Consider the following 19,156-nt stretch of genomic DNA (forward strand, 5'->3'; position numbering starts at 1 on the left):
ATGTATATATATAGTATATACATGCACGTGTATGTATGTAGTTTAGATAGTATAAACATGAGATATGGGAGATTATATAAAGGTCGTGTTTCAGGTTATTTTCCAGTTGATACGAATCAGTATAAGATGGTGATTCATAATCTTCTGATTTCATGGGGTTTGCTAGTCCACTCGTGGGTTCATGGTGTTATGGCATGTGTGTGCACATCGAAAGTTGACCTCTCCGACCTGTGCACTTAGTTTGCACTTGGCCTCATTTGGCCGGATGAATGTGTTGAATGTGAATGAATGGAATGAACATGGTGTCAGTTTTCCACTCTCCCTTGAATGTTGCACTTCACTTAGAGAGATGCCAAGCCACGGGTCAGTTTAGGCCATAAATAGACAGGCATCTTTATGGGTGTAGCATTTTGCAGAGGCTTTTTGTCCAAAGTGAATTGGTTAGTGGACATTTGTGACTCCTGTTTCTGTGCTGCTGTAGGTCGACTGGTCCTGTAAGGTGCTAAAAAAACATCACAGTCTACGCTGTAATTGCCAATTAGCACACATGCATATGACATCCTATCTGACTGCCAGTCACTTATGACTATTAGCGTTAACGTTTTATGTGTTGTTCTGCAGACACTCTGCCAGAGATGGAGGGGCAGGATGACTATGAGGAGGAGGGCTTTGACTTCAGCGAGAGGGAGAACCTGGCCAGCAACAACGCACAAGACCTCAGCAAGCTGGCCGAGATGGCCTACTACGGCTACGGCAAAGCGGCCGCACGCTACTCCCTACCCTGAACCACACGTCCCTGTGGCTCCTTCAAAAAGGCCAACTGAAGGGAAATCTGTGTGTGTGTGTGCGTGTGTGTGTGTGTGTGTGTATGTATGTATGTATGCGTGTGTGTGTGTTTGTGTGTGTGTGTGTGTGTGTGTTTGTTTATGGGACCATCTTGGTCTCTTGCACTGGAGGACAGAAAAACCTGTGAAAGTTTTCTTTGGGGTGGGTGTTTTTTTTTTCTGGAGTGCCAACTATTTGTCACATTGCCCGTCATATTTTTTATTTTTTTTTGGTGAACCCTCCGCCCCTCCATCTGAAAGACTGTTTTTTGTGTAAAAATGTTTGAAATTATTATATCCCCCCCCCCCCCCAGAGTCATGTTGAAGTCTTTGGCATAAGCAGTTTAATTGCAAGATATTCCTGAGGCTAATGCATTACTATGTGAAGTGAAATATGTACAGCCATCTTGAGGCACTTAACAGACGGACAATCCATGGCTCCATTCAGGAGGGCTCTGTTGGTGACGTCCTCCCATTCATGGGCATTTTCTGTTTTTTTTTTTTTATTTTATATTTTATTTGTTTTCCCATTTTTGTCCATATTAAAGCACATCATGAAATGAGTCGGTAGCACCTCTAGTCTCACTAGTCGTCTGCAGAGTTTAGCACAGTGAGTTGCTTGGACAAACCAAAGCTGACTAAATGAAAACGGTCTCCAACATTGGGGTGTGTTTTGTTATTTCCTTTCTCATTTTTACCCCCACTTCTGTTTTTATGATGTTTCTTCATCTTTTTTTTATCTTTTCACACTCGATCTCTGTCTGACACACTGTGATTATCGTTACAAATGACATTTTCTGCAGCTATTCTGTGAACTGTTGAAGAAGCAAACAGCATGTATTTTTTCGATTTGTAAACTCGGTGAGCTGTACGTTTCTGCTTTTTGGTGTGTTTATGAGTGACTTCTTCCAGTGCCTGGCTCGCTCGCTCTCTCTCTCTCTCTCTCTGGGTGCTGGCCCAGAGTCCTGCTTCGTTTGTGTCGCTTCACCCCCATGGCCTTGTGAACCACCGTGCAGTTCCTGCCACCATCCCCATGTAATCAAACAGTGAGGAGCCAATCCTCCTGGAAACTGTCCAAGTTGGTGGGGGAAAAAATTGACAATGCTAGAATAATTGGAATCGCTGGCCAAATGGTGGGAACATTACTTATCATACTCTCAATTCTTGGTCATATTTCTCATTCATGTCATCCTACACAATTCCCCCCCCCCCTTGCGAAACTTTGAGATCACTGCGACTGTCTGAATGGCATATATTGAAGGTCTGTTTTGTATATGATGTTTAAAGCTGAATGTGTTCTGTATGTTTCACTTCTGTTGAGTTTTCACCTCTCCCTGGACTTATCCACCAATAGACCAAAGAGTCTGACAGGCCCTTCTCCGTTTTACCAATCATCCCATCTGCCGGAGAGAGAAAGCTTGGGAGAGGAGAGAAGAAGAGAGGAGAGGAGGAGAGGAGGCCTCTATATTATTAACACCGCTGCCTCCTCTGTCTATCTCTCCAAGATTTTGAGCTTAGCTCTTCTGTAGCCTACTGTCAGCCTGGCTACTAATATTTCATTTTTAATGAGGCAGAAGATCTCACAGGCAAACAGACTGATTGACTGACTGCTGCCAGTGTCTACCCCTCTCCTCTCTGGCGCGAGCAGCTGCCACTTCCCAGCCTCCACATCCACCATCATCATCCTCCCTGCTCCTGTCTTTCCATTCCTCAACCTTCATGCGACATAAAATCTTAAAATAATAACACACTACTACATTGCATTAACTCTTATATGCCCCCCCCCCCCGCCCCCGCCCCCGCCCACTCCCACTCCAAATAATTCCCTTTTATTTCCTCCCTTCTTCCTTTACCGAGGATGAACCCCCCCCATCCCCTCCCCGAAAAAAGGACTGCCCTGAAAACTTTGGACAGAAATATTAACTGCCCTTGTGTGTGCGCGCGAGTGTGCCATCCATCACGGCTGCACAGCGGTGTGAAGTGATGAACGACAGGCTGCAGACATGTGACAGGGCCATAGACCCAAAAGAGAATGATTGGGGGAAACTCACAATGTATTCTTCAGCTTCTCTCTCTCCACCCTCTCTGCTTAAGCTTTATACTCTCAACACCACCTTGCCAGTGAGGCATCCTTGCAAAGAATTAAGAAAATAATGTGGATTATAGTACTGTACATTCAACTACAACAACAAAAAAAAGAGGAGAAAAAAAAATACCAAACATGAATTTCATTTCCATCGCAGCTTTAGTTCTGCAGCAGAGCAAGTTTTATTTTTTTGTCAAGTTTTTAGATATGGTAAAGCTTTTCTTTTTTGCACATTGATGTGAATATGCTGTCAATAGAATTCTATGTTAAATGTTGTGTTTCAAACAATATTGTAAATTAATACATTTATTTACCTTAAGAAAAAAATGGTGTCAAAGTGTTGATTGATGAGACAAAGAAAGAGAAATAGATCCAAACATCTAAGAAGATTTATTAGAGCATTTTTGAAAAGGCCCATAAAATGGTTCATGGCAATATACAGTATGAGGAGACGATACAGTACTTCATCTTACAAAAATAAAGAACCTTGGAAATCCAGGGAAGGGCAAATGATCGTCACTTGATGGTTGAAAACAGCAGGACTTTTTCTCTTCACAACACACTACTGATTAGTCATTTTTTCTTCTTGTTTTACTCCCTTCAGCACATAATGTATGTGGTTTTCATGACCTTTTAAGTTTAAAATGAGGTACAAAACATGAAATGAAAATGACACCGCCGTCATTCCTTGTCTGGCTCATGATCCTCGGAGATTCCTTCATTTGCCCAGTGCCTTGTCCAGGTTGCTTCTGATGGCGTCCAGGAAGTCTGTGGTGTTCACGTAATGCTCATTCAGCTTGCAACTGTAAAACGCCAGAGTAGGTCAGGTCAACGTTTATTATAATACACATGAATAGCATTGTTTTTTATTACTTTGTTTATGGCAACTATTTGGTAACGCCACATGTAGATATTTGATGTTATACTGTAAATATCTTCCCATCTCCACATGCAAATTAGCAACACGACATTTCCTATTTTTGAACATGTGTAGGAGTCACCAGCCCAGCTTAAATATTGACAGGCCGAATCAAAGCTTGGCCAATGTAGTTAACACTGAAATATTTCCAATAATAAGAATATCATGTTTTATGACCCTGCACCTAGTCCACCTCATCGGGTCATCCAAGATTTTGAATTGTTTTCGAAACTACTGAACTACATTTTGCAATATAGTTCTCTGATCCATTTCACCTAATTGGCCAAGCACTACTGTTGAACCCCACCATCATGAGACACATGTGAAACATAATGCAGCAAAGATATCTCGATTCAACTTTTCAGTCTCAATTTGGGAGAATACATCAATACATTGATAAACCTAATGCTTATTCTCATTTTTACTCTGAGAGGTGGCACAAACTGTCAGATCAAAAACTGCCATTTTGTTTTTACAGTTGTACCAGACTCCAAAACATGATGGTTCAGTTATCAGCTAGATTAAAGGAACTAGGGGATAGTCACCACAGGCGACTGGTCACACATTTAAAAATGGAGGTGTAATGGAGGCCATGTTAGGTCCATCTGGAGCCCTGCATATCTGTATAATGAAAGTTGGCCGTCTGATCTGTTCCAGAGGATGAAATGTTTGAGCTACGGATCTCATGATCACCAGTTGATTACCAGGAGCCCATATTTAAAATGAGTGTGCTTTGCCAGCTGCACTTGACCTACTTGACTGTTCCAATGTAGCCCAAATTCCTTGTGGTAATAATGTAGCCTAACACTCTGTCTGCATAATACAACTTTTAATAACGTTGTCAAAATTCAATCAAGTAACTTGGTTCTGAAATGAATCCTTCCTTGCACTTTCTACTCCCATAGACTTTTGTCAGTGCCTTTCAGTAAGCGATGTAATTATTTTACCAGAACAGGGAGCTAAAGGGCACAACCAAAACAACAAGCAGCCATGACCTACTGGTTAGGGCTTCGAGCTTGTAACCAGAGGGTTGCAGGTTAGATTCCCAGTCCATGGCTGAAGTGCCCTTGAGCAAGGCACCTAACCCCTCCCTGCTTCCTGAGCGCCGCTTGTGGGCAGGCAGCTCACTGCTCTGGGTTAGTGTGTGCTTCACCTCACTGTGTATTCACTGCGTGCTGTGTGTGTTCACCAATTGGGATAAATGCAGACAGAATTAACCCCTCACAGAATCAAAAAATAAATAAATAAATAAATATATATCTACTAAGACCTCAACAATGTAAACTTCCCTTGCAAACAATCCAAATAACACTGGACTGGTGTAACAGTACAGTGAACACATGGTTAAGTTCTAACCACAGTTTTAACATCATCAAGTGGTACGAGTCTGTTACAACTGTAAAAACAAAACAGCACTTTGGCCATTTTGGTCTGACAGTTTGTGCCACCTCTCAGAATACAAATGAGAATGCGCATTGGGTTTATCAATGTATTGATGTATTCTCCCTAATTGAGACTGAAAAGTTATGTTTCACATGTGTCTAAATCTAAAGCTGCTCACTTAAAGCACAATACAAGTGGCGTTTGCTATGGCGGTACTCACTTGGCGAGACCATGAATGCAGCCAGCAAGATCCTTGGTCATCACGCCGCTCTCAACGGTGTCGACGCAGACCTTCTCAAGCGTCTGGGAGAACCTGCCGGCCAGAGACACAAAGCGATTAGCAAGAAGAAACAGGGAAAATGACATACCAGGCTCATAATCAGAGTCTCCGGTCTGCTCTAGGTTTTGCTTAGATACTGTAATACACAGTTCTATTTAACAGGGTATGGAACTGCAAGGGCTAAAAAATAAAAAAAACAGTCTCTGGATATGACCACTCTGAAGTGCCGTAGTTTTGGCACAAACATCGGACTTCTGCACACGATTTCGATTTATTTATTTAAAGAGGAATACCTCTTGAGATGTGGCATCTCATTTTCAAGAGGGTCCTCAATAGGACTGGACAGAGACAAAGGTACACGTACTTGATGAGGTCGGGGGTTCCGTCGAGTTTGCCACGGTGCTCCAGGCCCCTGGTCCAGGCGAAGATGCTAGCGATGGGGTTGGTGCTGGTTGGTCTTCCCTTTAAAGTGGAGACAAAGGAGGGTCATTACCATTACAATACAAGACAATTACCCTCTGAAAAACAGCGGTTCTTTATGGTGCAACAGGCTCAATGAGTGGAGAAGAAATATAGCACGAAGGTTTTTCAATCAATGGGGGTTGAGACAAAAAAACTGCACATGGTCAAGAAATGTCCCAAACATCTCACCTTGAGCATTCACAGTCTCTGAAGACCACAAGTGGTCAATTTGCAGCGACCAAGACATTTGAAATGTAAATGTCACCAGCAACTCTACTAAAGCTTGCCTTTTGTGTCTAATCTAATCAGAACGCAAACAGACTCTGCATACGTTGCTTAGATAGATAGCCATGACGAGCTCGGGAACAAATAAGAATTGTATTCCCTCCATTGGCCACTGGATGGCGGTACTCTCCACCAACAGCCAAGTCTATGTATAACCATTCTTCGCATAATGATTCTTTCTAAGTAAACCCACAGCATGATCTAGAATTACATGCCCCCAGTGGAATCATGGCGGATGGAAACAGCAATGACGATTGTGAAGTTCGCCGAAGATGAACAAACCACACACATGACTATAAAGGCTTGACAATTTGTGTTTCTATCCAGGTGAACAGTTTAAAATAAACACTGTTCCAGCACACGGCTACTGTGTGACCCATACACCACTTCCATGGGAGCTATGTCCTTGAAGTAACAACATGGAGATTAGCAAGTTTTAGCACACATCAGTGCTATGGTTGCTGATTGTAAGGTAAACATGTTGGCGTGTTGGCTTCATAGTTTGAGAGAAAAACTCTGGAGTGCCTCTTTAAAGGCAGTGAGAGCGGTAGCTTACCTTCTGGTGCTCACGGTAATGCCTGGTGACTGTGCCATGGGCAGCCTCAGCCTCAATGGTCTTTCCATCAGGGCACACCAGCACAGAGGTCATCAGGCCCAGAGAGCCAAAGCCTGGCAAGAGAGAGACAGGAGAGCACAGCCAGTCAGACATACATACAGGAGCTAAACTGCTAGGTAATGGCCAACATACAAAAAGCTTTCTAAAAACAAAATAATGTAACAAAAAATGTTTTTAAGTTACTTATTTTTGCATCTGCCAAATAATCATAGACGGACGGCAATGTAATCACAGATCTAGATTTCAAGTACAACTAGACTGTTCCTAAAATGCCAATAGTAAAATACGAATATGTCTTCACTGACTAATACAGTACACCAATCAAGAGTTAGAACACACACATTTATTCATAGTTTTTTCTTTGACCTTTTCTCCTACATTTGAAAGAAATGTGAATAATTCCTGCGTGTACTTCTCATTGTTCCTGCTCTGGCACTCAGACCACCTGGAGCCAGGAAGCAAAGTGAGGTGCGAGAAACACTTAGGTTTGTAGAATGGTCTTTGGGGGTAAACCACGGCGAGCCATCCCAATCGAGGTAATTAACATACAGAACAACTAAAGGCGACGAGACCCCTGATGGTGTTGCCAACCAAACTCATTAACATTTAGAGTGTGGGAGGGTCAGCCCTTGTACCTATACATATTCAAACGGTTATAAAAAGAGGCCACGCCCCCCCCCCTTTTTTTTGCATACAACATAAATCCACGTGGGCCATTTCATAATCTTAACCACCTACTCTGCAAAAATAAAGGGGGAAAAAACGTGACAAACATGTCCAAACTTGTCCAAACTTGACTGGTACTGTATACCTTCTTTATAGAGTGTGTTACTTTATATGTACACATATATTTCAGTCTGCCTTCAGTAATACAACAATAGCAGTAAGCACAATTTCAGCCCCATTTAATTGATACTGACTAAAAGTCCACTGTGTGGGTGATTGCTTGACCCGCCATAACGACCTGAGCTCCACGGTCCTTACCCTGAGCCAGGATGTCAGACTGCACGTCTCCGTCATAGTTCTTGCAGGCCCACACAAAGGCACCGGACGACTTCAGCACCTGGGCCACCATGTCGTCGATGAGCCTGTGCTCATACCAGATCTTCAGCTTGTCAAACTCGGGCTTGTAATTCCTGCAGAGGAGACCCAAACAGAAGTGTCTCAGAAGGTTGGCGGCGCAAAGCTAATCTTGGAGAGATTAACACCCAGTTAAAAGTTCACCGAGCAGATTAATCTTTGACTTTCTAGGCGTCTGGGAAGAAGTGAAAATGCACATGTCTCACCCCGTTTACAATGATTGACAAAGCACTTGATGACACAACCTTGACCTACAGGTCATGCCACCGGAAACTCATAAATGCTATTTTTGCCTACGCGATGTCAAAGGTTCCGAGACGCTGCATTACAGAGCAATGCTAACTGACACCATAATGGCCCTCTTCAGGCTGCCTCAAAGGACCTGACTCACTTCTCAAAGATGTCCTGGAAGATGTCCTTGAAGCGGCCATCATAGGCTTTGAGGATGGTGTTCTTGGTGCTCATGTAGAGGGGCCACTTCTTCTGGATGGCATACTGGAAGCAGCTGTGGGCAAAGCCACTGATGGACTGGAAGTTAACGAGAGAAAGACAACACACGTCATCTACCAAACCCGCAACACTGGGGAAACACTACGCTACATCTGGGACCCAGCAACACTGGGAAACACTACGCTACATCTAACCTTTTCGACTCCTATTTTTGTCTCGTGCTCTTTATCTCAGTCTTTTCTGAGGCGTCTGTGTGCATGAAATATATTAATGTGGTCACCTTGCTTGACTGGGAGCACTCTGGGTGAACGGTGCTATGTAAATAAACCACTACAAGTTGGGGGAGGGGGACGAAGAGTGTGAACAGACTATAGACATCTCTGCACTAAGCACACTGTTCCTTTTGTTTGCAGTAGATAACTCCCCCAGCTCCACAGGACCCAGCTGACAACCCCTATGTTGTAACCCCAAACAACAGTTTCAGGACAGTAAACAAAGACAGAATTCAACGCTGGTTGATACAGCTCATAGTCACTGGCTTTAAAATTGACTCACCTTCCTGGCCACAGCAAGACAGAAAAGAAAAAGGGGGAGGGAGCAAAGTTATTACAGCCTTTTGTATTGCTACAGGTGCAATGCACCTTTTCATGTCTAATGTGTGAATACAAACATGGCGGCAGGGGGGGGGACCACACAACATGGAGCAGTAGAATGAAACCCTCTCTGTTTGTAGTACAAATATGCTTCACTTAAATCCCAGTTGTAAATTAACTGATGAGCGGCCCATTTTTATTGTTTCATAGCTATAGATAAAATATGGCCATAAGATGAGCCCATCCATGTGGTAGTGCATAGAGGTAAGAGTCCCCAATGAGCTCAGAAACTCTGCATACAGAACATCGCTCAGTGGACTTCCATGGTCCATGGCTCATCCATCTCTACAATGTTGCCCTCACCTCGTCAGTGTTGTACATGCCCATTCCACAGCCGCCACCGGGGAAGTTGTACACCTCCCACTCCTGTCCTTTGCTGCCATCAGTAGGAGTGAAGACCATCTTGAACTGGCCTGGTTTGGTGACGACAAAGTCTGTTGCTTTGTACTGTAAAAGACAGAGGGAGGTGGTGTTGTGTAAGAACATAGACTGTAATTAAGAATTATTGTTTTAGAGCACATTGCACTGTAAAGGAGCAGACCTGGTCGCCGAAGGCATGCCTGCCGATGGTCATGGCCTGCGTCCAACCAGGAACAAGTCTGGGAATGTTCTTGCAAATGATTGGCTCACGGAAGACTGTGCCGCCCAGGATGTTCCTGATGGTTCCATTGGGGCTCTTCCACATCTTCTTGAGTTTGAATTCTGTAGGGGGAGAGAAACTGGGTTAAAGGTCGCCAAAGGCCTAGCACAGGGTTGGGTAGACTTTTGGGCTCAAGGGCCACATCGGGTTTTGAAAATGGGTCATTGGGCAGCAGCCCAAAATAATTTTGTGTTGAGATGTCAATTTCTTAAACCGCAAATTTGATGCTGTTTAACTCATTTATAAATGGTGCACTGTCACTTTAAAAGTGCTGTGTCTACACGTTCTCATAATGATCTTTTGCCAGTTCCACTCAAATATAGCCAGTGGCTAGTACTGTCCCTGTGGCTGTGCCCTCTCACAGTTTACAAACGGGCAGTAGTGGGAACTACTGTTGCCTTCATGATTTTCTATTAATAGTTTGTTATATTAAAAAGGATATATGATCAACAATGACAAGCCAGCAGGAACCTGCCACACTCTCTCCCACTCATGCACGCTCAGACGCGTTCCAAATTAAATTGAGTAGCATTGTCTTCAAGTTAAGATTTGCTGCAATGAAGAGGATCCAAAACGTTATCACGCTTATGCAACATGCATTTTTGACATTGACATGTCAATGAACATTGTAAATGTTCTCTGAAAGAGTTAAAAGAAGTTTGCAGTAAAACTACCCACATTATGTCCCCCAATGATGACCTAATGAAATGCTCAGCGGCCCGGAGTAAAGTGCGTAGCAGGCCGTAATTTGCCCATCTCTGGTCTAGCAACAGATGCAGACAATCTCCAAAGAGCCATATGTACTGACTAGGTCATGTTTCAGGACTCTTGTGAGATGTCACAGGGGCACTAACAGCCAAACTGCAAGAGGCATTGCCAGCTTTCTCCCTATTACAAGTTAGTTTACGATCAAAATTACTATGAAGCGGTTATATTAAGGTAAAAATTTCCAGCATATAAGCCGCATTGTATATAAGCCGCAGGACAGTGTTTTATGCAAGTTAAAATAAACAAAACCATATTAACCCCATATTAACTGCCCCCCTGTATTAACCTCATATCTGAAGAAATTTAGCAAAATCAATGTATAAACCGCGGCTAATAGTCAGGAAATTACGGTAGGGCAACAGCACAAGTCAACTAATCTACTTGGTTCCTCCACCTGTGTCAATGTCTTTAGCTATGCTTGAGTTAAAAGGGGTTATTATAACCCTTTAACTAGATAAATGAATGACTATTAGCCTGATAATGGCCCTCTAACACTGATGACAAAGGCAAAGGTTAAAACACGTCTCAGGGTCTAAGGCTGCAACAATGAATCGATAAGTTGTCAACTACTAAATTGCTATAAATTACTAATAATAATTATTCAGATAATCAGTTAGGGTCATTTAAGGAAAACAACTTAAAATAGCAGCTTCTTAAAATGAACTGCTTTCTGTTTTACTTATTCCTCTATAGCACCAAACTAAATATGTTTATATGTGTGGACAAAACAAGGCATTTATGGACATAATCATGGGCTTTGGGGTACACCGATCAACATATTTGCAAAATTTTCCAACACTATCAATTAAACTAATTGAATAATCGAGTGAAAAAAAAACTAGACACACATTAGTGATTTCATGACTGCATGCATGAGTTGAGGTTGATACTAGATTTTTTACTAGTTAATAGCAGTTGGCTAGCCGTCACTTCCATATTATCTTTTTCCATAGCAATTCAATGTCATTTATATTATCAGGCACTGTTACATTGTTCCCAACTCTGTGTTGCATGCCTTGCTCAAAACGAAGCCGGGATTTAAACCCACGAAAGAGCTTACATTACAGCTGGTAGCTGTACCTAAAATACCAACTGGCGAATTCAATAGTTGACGAACCCCTTACATACACACACACACACACACACACACACACACACACACACACACACACACACACACACACACACACACACACACACACACACACACACACACACACACACACACACACACACACACACACACACACACACACACACACACACACACACACACACACACACACACACACACACACACACACACACACACACACACACACACACACACACACACACACACACACACACACACACACACACACACGCAAACTTCCAAGGACAGTGTACCTTCGACCCTAGCTTCGTCAGGAGTGATGGTGGCACATTTAACAGCAACATGGTATTTCTGGGTGGCCAACGCAGAGTCAATGGTGACTTGGTCATTGGTCTGGTCACGGTAGGGAAGACCGAGGTCATAGTACTTCAGATCCACGGCAACGTTGGAGAGGATAAGCTGTGGGATCACAGAGCAGAATAAGTCATGACTAATCAAACGACAAGGTCAAACTGACAATCTGACAACCGTATCTTTGGCAAGACCGAAGACAGTACATCAATTTCACCACATAATTGCAACAAATTTTAAATACATTTGGCCAGAACCACTGGCCAGCTGGAATGGAATTCATAAAAAAAAAAAAAAACTAGCATTGAAAGCTGCTGTAGTTTTCCTTGAACCACAAACCCACATATAACACCCTAAATTAGAGAAGCCAGGGCTGCAATTAGCTCCAACTGCTGTGGGGTGGTCGGAGACTTTTGCTCCCATTAAGGGGGGGACAGTTTCACAGCACCAAAAGAAACAATACCCTATATCCTGTCGGTCAAACAGTCAAAATGCCAATGCCTGGCATAAGGCTATCATAGCATTTCTCCCTGGCACACGGTTATAGATGTTGTGCAATGCTGTACAAGCCGTTCTTGTTTATCAGACAGGCACTGACTTCAGCCCTGTGAAACGTCATGTCCTGTCGGTAGGGCTCTCACCCACCATCTGCTATCCACCCAAGGGCCTCCGTCCAGCCAGCGCCAACGCTGCCGCCCCTGCCACCCTCTAGTCTACCCGACCTTCCCCTCCCCCTCTCCCTCAATAGGCAGATATAATAACCCTTCGTTCAGACGATCATGCTCTCTAACACTCCCTCTCTCGCCTGCTCTACAACTCGGATCCACGTGGCAGACAAAAATAGTCTTGCCAGGCAGATACAACCCACCTTGGAGCGATGAGACAGTTAACACCCATCTCTCTGTCGTGTCTCTCTCTCTCTCTCTCGCTCCACCTGTTTCTCTCTCTCCTTAAAACCTTTATGGATTGCCCTTGGCATTTCTCTTTGTTTTTTCACACCTTCTCCTTGATGAACTCCCAGATGATCCTGGTCATCTCATCACCGTCCATCTCCACCACCGGCTGGGCAACCTTGATGCGTTTGTCGGCATCTGTGACGAAGGTGAGACAGGTCAATCACAGAAGAATTTCACCTTTGACCCCTTAGTGTAAATTAGGGGTTAATATCAGAGAATGTCTAATAAGGGGAGAAGGACCACTAGCGAAATACTTCCGCATGGTACTGCAACTAGAGGGCGATCGCGAGCAAGTGATGAATGAATGGGTAGCAATGGAGCTGAACCCCCCAGTACCACATTTGTCGTTATATAATTTTTTCTCCTAAAATTGCATTAATGCATGCGATGCAGGATAACTTGACTTGACAATCAGCTGACCAATAAAATTTTCAATATGTGTTGTTATTCCTAAAAACCCTTTCAAAGTTTTCATGTCACGTGACACAAGCGAACCACTTTACGGCCATAGACCTAAAAGAAGGTTCAGCTTCACGACGGTCGTAATCGGTCGCGAGTGTCGCGAGCATCCATGAGCTAAATGCTAGCATGTTACAGGGAAAACGGCCCATCCTATGAAAAGCAGAAAGGACATGAGTGACTTTTTATTTCATTTCCAGTGGAAAACCTATACTCAGGTAGCTACTACGACAATGTACATTAAGAAATGAAGTTGTCAACTGTGAAAAAAACCGATTTCTAGCCACTTAGCCCCATAGACCACAATTCATTTATCACTTGCTCGGCAACGTCCCTAGCGGAATTTCAACAGATTGCAGGAACAATCCGGTACAATGGAGTTAATAGGAAGTGGACCGGCTCTCCCTAAAGGGGCTCTGTTAATATGCATCAGACATTTAGGGAGGCTTATAACACCAAAATAAAAGTCTCCAAGGAATAATAACCAGGCACCTATGGAAGCAAATGACCCTAAAATAAGACACGAGGAGACAATGAAAGGAATCTGAAGCATTGAGCACACAATGTCCTGCTTATATGGGGCTTCAGTGACGATAGAAAACATTGTACCGTGCAATGAAGCCTTCTCTGCAACACAGGACTGGATTGCAAAACCACTGAAAGCAAACAGCTATATTATCTGTGTAGTGACCTGTAGGTTAGAGGTTACTTGCCCTGCTATTTGTTGTGTCTGCATCTCCACAAACATGGTCTAGTAAAAAGCCTAGAGGATTTTGGAATCCCAGTGGAATGTGCTTGTCATATCATGTTTTCATGCTCTTCCTCCATTTTGTCTCTCATTTCCTCCCTCTCTCCTTATGTCTCCCCCCTCTATTTCCACTCTTTCTTTCCTGGACTTCCTACCTTGCTGTCTCACACTCTCTCTCCCTACTCTCTCGCTTCCCTCCCACACATCGTTTGCCCCTTTATTTCTTTCTGTCTCTCTACAGCCCCCCTTCACACTTTCTACCTTCTCACCCCCCCCCCCCCCCCCCCCCCCGCCCCCTCTCATTCCCTTTTCTCTCACACTCCCCGTCTCCCAGCAGGCCCATGTGCTTTGGGGAGAGGCGGAGGGAGGGGGAGGAGGAGGACGGGGGAGTGGGCGGAGCAGAAGGAGTCAAGTGACTTTCTGATCTTCCTGCCAAGCCGCACCTCCCACCGGTTCCTTGCTCATTCTGAAAGAGTCTGAGAGAGAGCGGCAAGAGGAAGCCGAAATTGGAGCGGCTGCAATATCAAAAAATTATACTTTGTGTCAAGCAAAACGTTCAGAGCTAATCACAACAGGCACCGAAATGGCATCAGCCATGGCAAAAGCACACTTGCAGCGAGCAGTCACAAATCAAAACCTACAAATGAGCATGACTTCCCTATAAACATACAGTTTGAAAAGAACAAATTGAGCGTTCTCATCAGCTTCCAGTTTCAACAATGCTGAATCAAAGGTCTCGAGAATATGACAAGAGAGTCTTTGTAAAGAGACTGTTCTTCATTTTGCATTCATGATATCAAAAATATGTTTCAGCCATCTTGCTACACCATCTAGGCAATGTGACGCACAAGACTATATTAAGACCAGAGACAGACACACACACTACTGATCATCATACGCCATTTCAGGTCATCTGCACCACTGTGTATCTAATTCACAATGCACCATGGGAAAAATGTTCACACAAAAGCTGATCAGCCTGAATTGGGAGAAAAAAAATAAGCACAGAATCCTCGACCCTCCAACAGAGTGGAGCCCCCCTCAATAATCAGACACAGAGAGGACAGTCTAGGGTGGGGGAGGGGGAGACAGCTGAGAGATTATGTAAGCAGGCCACAACATTCTCCCGTTTCCAACCACAAACAGACCACGCTTTCAACTCTGAAGACCGAGATCGAAAAAGTTACATCGGCATACTGGCAGCTTTCAGCACACGCTGAGGTTCACAGCAAGTACCGGCATGAATGACAATCTTCTAGAAACGGCCGACCATCCCGTTTGATTTTGATCTCAAATCAACACAAGATGTACTTTCAACTACTCGGGCTGCATTCATGTTCGGTTTCTCCCACGGCAGACGTGAGAGGACAGCCAAGCTGGGACACATCCGATGCTGGTTTGGCACAGAAGGTACCAAGTCCTCAAAGTGCTGAACGGACCAGACTAAACCACACAATAGCTTTTACCAGAAACAAGGAGTCAAATATTGTTTAACTGTGGTCTGGAAGACAGCTAAAATGACCAAACCCTTATCTCCAGGCCAGTCCATTTTGCTGCTGTAAAGTTCTCACGTTCTTCTACTGGCATCCAACCTCTTAATTTTGTCGGTATGAAAACGCTCTAGAACACCTAATTAAATTTCACCACAAAGGTCCTTGAAAGGGCTTTTAACAGCACAGTTCCTGACATCATCTGTTTGGGTAACAAATCACACTGGAAGTTTATTTAATGCAACCCCACCAAATATTTTTTTATTTGCAAATGATCCTTATCTTTTTTATCTACAAATTATTAGGTTTCCTCTTTCACCACTCCACGTACTAAGTAAATTACCTACACCAAATTTCCAGCATTCATAAGGACATATCAAACAGAGATATAAATCATTTTAGGCACCATAATGTGACGTCACAAGCTTTCATTTCAGTTTCATACATTTCCATACAATAGATCAGCTAAGAAAGAATATTCAACTGCCATCTTCCTGGTAAACCAAACTTCTGAGGTACAGTATGATATCATCTGCTGAGGTATTTGGGATACAAGCCAGCTGTAGCACTTCCAATTACGCTCATAACGTGCCATCAAACTAACCCGACCAGGTAAAGCATGTCAGTCTCAGCTGCCAACATCATTCTACACTAGACTGCCAAAAGGAAAACCCAGGTAAGTATGCAGCCACGCCGCCATGCAACAGTTGTAGTGGATTTCCCGTCAGGTTTGTGCAGGCCACAACCACAAAGCATGTTCTAAGTTCACTGCTCCAATTACAAGCTCTAAAATCTCTTGGCAGACGGCTACCTAGTCCTTGTGACTGGAATAGGAGGGAGAGCAACAAGACCAGACGACTTAGCCGGCTAGGCTAGTCATTATGGAAGGTCAATCACTGCCACAGTATGCAGGGCACTGAGTGAAATACACAGCATTTTTCATCTACACTCAAATTTGATCTAAATTGAATTTCTAAAATGTAAAGTTTGTAAACACAATGAACCATTGTTGGATGCTGTAGTGGTATGAAGTACAATTATCCTACTTCTTCTGGCAGATAACTTATCTTTTTAGACTTAATTCACATAGACATAATGTACCCATGTGAGATACGGGTTGTTTTAACTGCTGTTGATCTCTTAATCCATACAAAATCCTTATGATCACAGAAACCCTGTGAATTGCATAGAGGACATTTAGGCCTGCAAACTACACCAGGCGCACAGGGTGACTTTAGAGGGCGAGGCATTTATATCTCATATGCCATTATGTATGCAGCTTCGCAATGACACCCAGGGAGGGGGGGGGATCCTGTCCTTCAATTCGCCCGACTTCATCAAACAAAGATCAAGACTGAACACAAAGGACAAAAGGCACGAACTTATCAAGAACAGACACATGCAAACAGTAATGTTGCAATATGAATTTGTATAACGCACATGTCCATATTTAAAACTTTTATATACAATCAAAAAGTTTATCATCCTGACTCCAAAGTTCAACAGGTGTGATCCATTTTAACATGGTACGTTAGGCAGGCTACTGTAAAAGCCAGTCACAAACGTTTGCACCAAACGTTCACAAAGATAAGATTATGATGACCATTATTAGTCGACAAATTTTAACTTTTTGGTGGCCCACTTCTCTGGATTGTTGCTGTTCGCTAGCTGACCTTGATGTGAGGACGACCAAATGCTAGAGTCAGAAAAATGGAAAATGTTAGCTAGTAAAAAGGAAAATACCGAACAGTTAGCTGGGTAAAAACAGTATTTTTTTCAGTCGTCAGTACTTGTTCTTTCAGTCCGCTCGTAGTGACTGACTTTCGACCGTGCATGCAGGATGCATAGCGCTGATCAAACTGGCAACTCTGAACGTCAGCTAAACGTTAAGATACAACCATTTGCCGAGTTCTCGCACCAAAAAAAAGAATCCATATTGGTAGGCATCAGACAAAAGCTCACCGCACGTACACCATGAAAGGATGGTTCAATTGTGCATGACACTTTCCCAGAAGTCAACAAATACACTTGACCAGATCTTTAAAAAGTATTCCTGTTACATAGTCGATAAGTAATATCGCAAATGTTCGGAACAGCCCATTCATTGTGGGAAACAAAGAAAGGTGGGGAGTGTGAGATTCGCTTTCTCCAGCTGCTCGCTCGCGTGAAGGAGTTTCTCGGTCAGGCTAAATCGTCCAAATATCAAGACATTGTTTTAACATTTAAACATGCAAACATGTAACATTGTAATGTATGCGTGATACTCAACTTGATAGTGTTGCCACAACTATGCATTACTGTTTGGTAACGTTGCAGTGGCAAACGCAACGTAAGATAATTAGCAAGCTAAATTGACTATGCCATCGGCTAAGAACTTGTGCAATTTACCGTTAGCTTGAAGATGACCACTCGCACTAATATTATATCCTCGTGGAAAAGCGACATAAAAGATCCATATGTGATTCAATAACGTTAACTTAACACTAGTTGACAAAAAACTGAAGTAACGTTAGCTTTCGTTGAACGCAGCCAACACTTCACTTACAGTTTCTCTGTTGCAAACTCTGGCAAGTTGCAGGCGCAAGAACGGCTGGGTTTTTAGACAGCGATGCAGCACTCTTTGAAAGAGAGCTGAGGACCTTCAAGTAGCCTGCCATGTTTCACCCAAATCACTTGTAGCTGCTGCTCGACTACACTCCGGACGCAGGAAGGGTCGAATGAATTGCCGCGTTGAACGAAATGCTGTATGCGTCCCGCCCAGTCTCAATGCTGGACCTGACGTCAGAGTGAGTGGCAGAGGAGTCTTGAATCTGGTGCCACTATCACTGAATATTCATAATGTGCAAGTCCACGACTTTGTTAACTAAATATGTGTGATGTTGATTTTATGTTTTACATTCTGTAGGCCTACTACAGGTGTGGTGTTGCAGTTATTGCATTCTAATCTCATCAACAATGTATTTTCACATGGCCAGTGGCTGAGCCATTTAAATGCCCATGTTAGGCTACAGGTCGATGCCTTTAAGTTTTCAAAGTGCTTTTTTGACAAAACATTGTCTTTACTTGGCAGAGTGGCAGATAGAGGAGTGACAGAGAGCACAGTCTGGCGTTAGGCACATAAATAATCCCCTACATTCCACTGCCTCTAATTTTAGCCGGGGATGGTGACCATACTGGGAGAAAGAATGGGAAGTGCGCAGTCATGTGAGAATCTTCCTACGCGCTACCTGGACGTGAGCCATCAAAGAGCTCTCAGTTCAAGTCACCTTGTCTACTTTCACTTTTGAGGGTTAGCTACTTAAAGGACGGGGCAAAGGCACCAGCCAAGGCATTATTTTGACAAATCTGGTATGCCTCTAGTCGGTAAGGACTTTACTTTCCCACAGGCAGTGAATGTATTTACCTAGCAAACTTGGCCAACTTCAAGGTTATAATCCAGTTTGACATTCAGCTTTGTGAAGTAGGCTATAGGCCTACATTGCAACTGCACATTGTAAAATTGCCCACTGTATTTTTGGACGAATTCAGTCCAGATATTGACACATAGACAGAAGCATTGATCTCTATACTCTATACTCAAATATCAAGTGTGAAGTACAAGTTTATGTGT

At 43.3% G+C, this 19,156-nt stretch overlaps 2 protein-coding genes across 3 annotated transcripts in view; one reads left to right on the forward strand and one right to left on the reverse strand.

Annotated features, from left to right (window-relative positions):
• Nucleotides 1–3,210, forward strand: part of znf710a (zinc finger protein 710a) — a 12,627-nt gene extending 9,417 nt beyond the window's left edge. For both annotated transcript variants that reach the window (XM_062546610.1, XM_062546611.1), the window contains exon 5: nt 622–3,210. In XM_062546610.1, the coding sequence (XP_062402594.1) occupies nt 622–785 (164 nt within the window). In that variant the 3' untranslated portion in view covers nt 786–3,210. The remainder of the gene's footprint in view (nt 1–621) is intronic.
• A 67-nt stretch (nt 3,211–3,277) lies between these two features.
• On the reverse strand, nt 3,278–18,278 carry idh2 (isocitrate dehydrogenase (NADP(+)) 2). The gene is made up of 11 exons (XM_062546612.1): nt 18,092–18,278; nt 12,893–12,984; nt 11,836–12,001; nt 9,580–9,740; nt 9,342–9,485; nt 8,327–8,463; nt 7,840–7,991; nt 6,796–6,908; nt 5,857–5,954; nt 5,433–5,525; nt 3,278–3,713 (listed from the first exon to the last, which is right to left on the reverse strand). Exons 1-11 carry the CDS (start codon nt 18,201–18,203, stop codon nt 3,629–3,631), a joined length of 1,353 nt encoding a protein of 450 aa, XP_062402596.1. The 5' UTR covers nt 18,204–18,278; the 3' UTR covers nt 3,278–3,628.
• Nucleotides 18,279–19,156: the final 878 nt, after the last annotated feature.

Source organism: Sardina pilchardus, chromosome 10, assembly GCF_963854185.1.
Source record: "Sardina pilchardus chromosome 10, fSarPil1.1, whole genome shotgun sequence".
In the NCBI taxonomy this organism is placed as follows: Eukaryota; Metazoa; Chordata; class Actinopteri; order Clupeiformes; family Clupeidae; genus Sardina; species Sardina pilchardus.

What these genes read in the sequence shown, in the direction of transcription:
- idh2 (XM_062546612.1), bottom strand. Translation starts at nt 18,203, where the DNA reads ATGGCAGGCTACTTGAAGGTCCTCAGCTCTCTTTCAAAGAGTGCTGCA. An exon ending in GTCTGACATCCTGGCTCAGG is followed by an intron (nt 6,909 to 7,839) that starts GTAAGGACCGTG and finishes CTCTCTTGCCAG; the next exon opens with GCTTTGGCTCTCTGGGCCTG. An exon ending in TGCATTCATGGTCTCGCCAA is followed by an intron (nt 3,714 to 5,432) that starts GTGAGTACCGCC and finishes GGCGTTTTACAG; the next exon opens with TTGCAAGCTGAATGAGCATT.